Source organism: Hyposmocoma kahamanoa, unplaced genomic scaffold, assembly GCF_003589595.1.
Source record: "Hyposmocoma kahamanoa isolate Upper Pololo Valley unplaced genomic scaffold, ASM358959v1 99746, whole genome shotgun sequence".
Lineage (NCBI taxonomy): Eukaryota > Metazoa > Arthropoda > Insecta > Lepidoptera > Cosmopterigidae > Hyposmocoma > Hyposmocoma kahamanoa.
The window spans coordinates 4757-10760 of NW_020656025.1; the positions used below are offsets into that span (position 1 = coordinate 4757).

The window sequence follows — 6004 nt, forward strand, 5'->3', positions numbered from 1 at the left end:
CTCGAAATCAGATGAGTTTCTGAGCGAAAAGATGAACCTGATTTCTACTATATCTTTCTAATTTGTGGGTTAAATCAACTATTGTTCCGATTAGAAATGTCACAAGTTTCCGATCGGCAGTTGTGAATCCCAATTATGCGCCTCGACTCGGAAGAGACGCAGTTTCCAAACCGGGAGAGTTGGCGTGCTCTAGGGGAGGCTTATGTCCAGCAGTGGATGCATGTAGGCTGATGTTGATATTGTTGGTGTACTTGGATAAAAAAGTTTTGTATTTTTGCTGAAAACTACAGCCAGTGTATGCTTGTTTAATTATGTAAAGGGATATTGTGTAGTTCAAACCGTTTTTTTTTTAACCGACTTCAAAAAAGGAGGAGGTTCTCAATTCGACTGTATGTTCTTTTTTTTGTATGTATGTTACGCGATAACGCCGGTATTTGTGAACCGATTTTCATGATTCTTTTTTTGTTGGAAAGGGGGTACTTTCAAAATTATCCACCTCGAAGGGTGGCTGTTCACGCATGAAGATTCATTTTTATAAATAGCGCCTAACTTTAATTTAGGAGCTTTAATTTAATGGTTGATTTTGCTAATTCTCCAATTCAAGGCGTTTTTCTCTCAATATACTTTGAGTAGTGAGAACCGGTTTTTATTATCTCCAGTGTCAAGTCCTGTATAGTGGCGAACTAGGGGATATTTCAATAAAACTTAGCAAATAGACGTACTATTCACGTACTTTTGAGGTCGGTTTCTTTAGTACTCTGTACTGAGATTATTATTATTTAATAAAATAGTTTCATTTTATCATTACCCGCTGTATGAAAATGTCAGCGTTAAAGATTCTTTCAAAACACATATTCGTAAAGAGCTTAAGTGTCTTATTCTGGTATTATTTTACTATATTAATATTTCACGGCTTCTTATAATCAATAAATATTTGAAAAATCATTATTCTAAATACGTGATTTAATCTATCGCATTAGCGCTGAAGGAGGTTTCCCATCACTAAACAGCGTTTGTGACGTCATCAGAGGTACAGGGTCAAGAACACGTCAAGCTTGACACTTAAGATTTAAATCCAACTCTATGCCGCTTACGATAAGAACGGTCCAAAGTACAAAGTATCAAGCCTGATGTGCTTTTGACTGTACAAAAACTGTGGCACGCGGTTTTTTTACAGGTCGCGGTACTTGCGGCGTTTAATTAGATATCACTGGGAAGTAACACGACAGGGTCTCAGGAATCGTCATTTTATTAATTGAATTGATTACAATCCTTATTTTGAGCACTACCTAACTTAGTAGTTACTTTGTAAGTTAACTACCACCACTGAACCCTGTTCTTGTCTCAATAATATTGTTAATAATGGCTCTGGCACGGTTTGCTAGAAGACGTCGGTTTGAATCCGGCCGGATCGAAGAATTTTTTTCTAAGTATTCGATCTTTGTATTAATAATTATAACAAACTAGTGGAGTAATTCCACAAAAAATAATTGAATATCAATTCAACACAAATTTAATTATATTGTTAATTATTATGCTTCTCATTTACAGATATTCTGTAGTTAACAATTAAAAGTATGGAAAAGGAAAAATGGCTGGCAATACTATCAAAACTAGAGAAAAATCCAGAAGACGTTATAGAATATTTAAAAGAAGAACTAAGAGAAAATAATTTACAACTATTGAAAGAATGGGAATCAACAAATTTTGACATAAATCACAAATTTGAAATTATACATATTAACACAGTTGAATTTTATAGAAACAATTTGTCACACTTAAACATGGCGGCAAAGTATGGCTTTGAAAAAATAATACTCTGCCTTTTAAAATTAGGTCCAAACCTAAATATTACTGATGATAATAACAACACAGCTCTGTTACTGTCTATTAAAAACAATTTTACAAATATAGCTAAAATATTAATTGAAAACAATGCTAATATAGAAATATTTAACAAAAAACACGAAACACCACTGCATTGGGCTTGTCAAAACGGCCATATTGAGTTAACAAAGTTACTTTTAAATAGACGAGCAAATTTGGAAGCAAAAGACGGAAATGGTGCAACTCCCTTAATGCAAGCATGCGAAGGAGGTCACATAGATGTCATAAAATACTTAATTGAAAAAGATGCAAATTTGAATACGCTCGCGTGTGATCAAAGCTCATGCTTACATGTAGCTGCATATAACGGACATTTAAATGTAGTAAAGTATCTTGTAAATGACAAAAACGTGAATATTAACGCTGTTGATGATGAAGGTTGGACTCCATTGCATTTCGCTACTATGAAAGCTTATTTCGAAATTGTGAAATTCCTTGTAGATAACGAGGCAAATGTAGATGTGCGATGTCATAATAATGCCACTGCTCTCAATTATGCCTATAGTTTAGACATCGCTAAATACCTGATTGATGTTGGCAAAGCTGATTTAAATAATTTAGACTATTTAGGAAGAAATATTTTGCATACAGCTTGTGTCTGTGATGAAATAGACATCGTAAAATACTTGGTAGACGATAAAGACATGGACATTACAATCAGAGACATTAGAAATATCACACCATTACACTTGGCGACTCTAGAAGGTGCTCTAGATATTGTTAAGTACCTTGTACAAAAAGAAGCCGATATTGATGTTATAGACGAAGATTTAAGAAAACTAATACATTATGCTGCACTGGGTGGTCATTTGGACCTATTGAAATATCTTATTGAAGAGAAAAGTGCTGATTTTATGGACAAAGATTTCAATGGAAAAACTGTATTAGATTTAGCCGCGTCTAAAGGCCATCTTGATATAGTTAAGTTTTTAATAGATGACAAGCGTATGGACTGTAATTTAAAAGATTTAGGCGCTTCAGTGCTACGTGAAGCTTGTGAAAAAAATAGATTGGAAGTCGTTAAATATCTGATTGAAGAAAAACACGCCGACATTTCTGTTAAAGATGTTGATGGTGTAAATATACTACACTGTGCCAGTGTTGGTGGGTTAGAGACGGTGAAGTATCTTATTGAAGAGGTAAACTTAGATCCAAATGGAAGAGACAACGGTGACTGGGCACCTATACATATGGCAGTAACTAACAATCATAGAAGTGTAGTAGAATATCTAGTTACTACAGCAAAAGTAGACGTAAACTCTAGAACGGATTATGGATTTACACCAGTGCTTTTGGCTGCTAGTAAAAATTTACAGCTGTTCAAGTATTTCGTCGAAGATTTAAAAGTTAATTTTAAAGTTTCAAATAATGAAAACTTAACTCCTCTTAATTTTGCGGCCAATTGTGGTCAGTTTGATATTGTTAAATATCTTATAGATGAAAAGCATGATGATGTTAATATGGTAGATTCAGGTGGTAGGACAATATTACATGAGGCTGTCGAAAGCGGCTATATTGAAATGTTAGACTATCTTATTAGAGAAAGACAAATAAATTGTAACGTTAAGGACAATGATAATTTGACACCGTTTGCATTTGCTGTGAAAAGGAATATGACGGACGTGGTTAAGTATTTTTTGGATAATTTTGACTGGGAAGAAATTGGTGATAGTGTTGTTTTGAGTATAGTTAATGATTGCGATGGAGAGGTTAAACAATTATTTAGAAATAGAGATATTATAGTAAATGAATAACTTGCGCGTGACAGTTTTAATAAGGCTCAATGTATTTTTTTAAAGTTGGGCGTGTGCCTTTCCAGGGTCACCATAATCAAGAAATTAAAATTGTATTAGTCAGGTAAAAATGTAATTAGTCTGGTAAGTCTTAATTTTTAACCGACTTCAAAAAAGGAGGAGGTTTTTTTGTATGTATGTTACGCGACAGCTCCGGTATTTATGAACCGATTTTCATGATTCTTTTTTTGTTTGAAAGGGGGTACTTCCATAGTGGTCCATTTCATTTTCAAGAATATCATCTACCTCGAAGGGTGGCTGTTGACGCGTGAAGATTCGTTTTCATAAATAGCGCCTAACATTAATTTAGGAGCAATTACTTTAATGGTTGATTTTGCTATTTCTCCAATTCGAGGCGTTTTTCTCTCAATATACTTTGAGTAGTGAGAACCGATTTTTATTATCTCCAGTGTCAAGTCGTGTATAGTGGCGAACTAGGCGATATTTCAAAAAAACTTAGCAAATAGACGTAATTCCACGTACTTTTGAGGTCGGTTTTTTTAGTACTCTGTACTGAGATTATGTATATTGTAGTGGCATTAAATAATATTGATTAAATAATGAAATATTTGTCTTTTTTATACATATAAAAATAAGTGCGCGTTTGACCTTCTCACCTGATGGAACGTGACGATGAGGTCGACGATGTGGCATGCACACAAGAGATGAAACGGATACCCGGATAGTAGAACATTATCCGGCCGGATACCGGATGTTAGAAACTGAGGAAAATTCAGCTAGCACGCCAAATAAATTGATTTGTTGATTAAAGTTGACGATAGTAATAGGATGAACTATGAAATTAGATGACGTTATGAGTAAAAGTAGTAAAACTTGAATAGAGGCAAATTATGGCGGATGAAGACAAATTATTCTGCTTTGGTAAAAGTTAGTTCTATTTATTTTCATAAATGAGACCAGCTTCAGAGGACAATTTTTCATTACAAACTCTTCCATATTTTAAACCGACTTCAAAAAAGGAGGAGGTTCTCAATTCGACTGTATGTTCTTTTTTTGTATGTATGTTACGCGATAACTCCGGTATTTGTGAACCGATTTTCATGATTCTTTTTTTGTTGGAAATGGGGTACTTCCATAGTGGTCCCATTTCATTTTGAAGAAAGTCATCCACCTAGAAGGGTGGCTGTTCACGCATGAAGATTCATTTCTATAAATAGCGCCTAACTGTAATTTAGGAGCAATTACTTTAATGGTTGATTTTGCTATTTCTCCAATTCAAGGCGTTTTTCTCTCAATATACTTTGAGTAGTGAGAACCGATTTTTATTATCTCCTATGTCAAGTTCTGTATAGTGGCGAACTAAGGGATATCTCAATAAAACTTAGCAAATAGACGTAATTCCACGTACTTTTTAGGTCGGTTTTTTTAGTACTCTGTACTGAGATTATGTTATTGCCAGACGACCAAATCAAAGGGTCACTATCACGATTGATTTTAACTGTCTTCAAATACAGTGTGTACCTACAATAATGATATGTGTAAGTAGACAAAAAATATGTTTTGGCAAATCAGGTATCAAGGCTTAGAATTAGTTGGATCACAAACAAGAAATTGAAACAAAATTAACGGGAAAAACAAGCGCTAGGCTTCTACCTATAACAACTTGAAATTTTAATAAAGTCAAAGAATGATGAAATTATTTTTCCGGATTTAAATCGCGTATATGTGTTTTTTCAAACAAACCGACGTTTCGGGCCCTTTACAGGTCCCATGGTCACGGTTGACTGAGGTGGTACAGTCTTCAACCAGTTATGTCTAATGTTGATGCAAACCACCCTATTTTTTCACTATAGTTACAATAGTTATTAATTAAATACCTTATTTTTAATTTTACAAAGAAAACATTCCAATTTACGCTACATTAAGTTTTACAAATTATTTTATTGAATGAATTTTTTATTAAGTTTAATCCATTATTAATTATTAATAGAAATTAGAATAAATTAAAACAAATTAAAACATATTAATTAGTACTGCAGTCTTATGTCTGTTTGGGATTTTTCATTAGAGGAAATACTGGATCCCAAACTGGTGGTACGGAGAAACCATCTTCCCTGTTGAAATTAGGATGTTTTTTAATTTCAATGGCCTCTCGCAGCATCCTGGGCAGATAACGGACTTCTTTTGCAAGGACCTGGGGTTTGTGGGAAAAATAGTTTCATTCCTATGTATAACAATCGCGAAAACCTAAGAACTCGAAATGATGAAATTGCTTTTTTTTCCTTCTCCACCGCGAGATATTTGCATTCGGCACAATGCAATGTTACAAACAGCACTGATATTAAAATATTGCCGAATTTGCG

The 6004-nt window shown here is 34.0% G+C and overlaps 1 protein-coding gene across 1 annotated transcript; it reads left to right on the plus strand.

The window, feature by feature from the left end:
• Positions 1-1928: 1928 nt before the first annotated feature.
• On the plus strand, positions 1929-3641 carry LOC113239271 (serine/threonine-protein phosphatase 6 regulatory ankyrin repeat subunit B-like; the record flags this gene model as incomplete). The annotated part of the gene is made up of 1 exon (XM_026476192.1): positions 1929-3641. A coding segment is annotated over one exon (1713 nt), but the record flags the coding sequence as incomplete, so codon positions are not given.
• Between the last annotated feature and the right edge of the window lie 2363 nt (positions 3642-6004).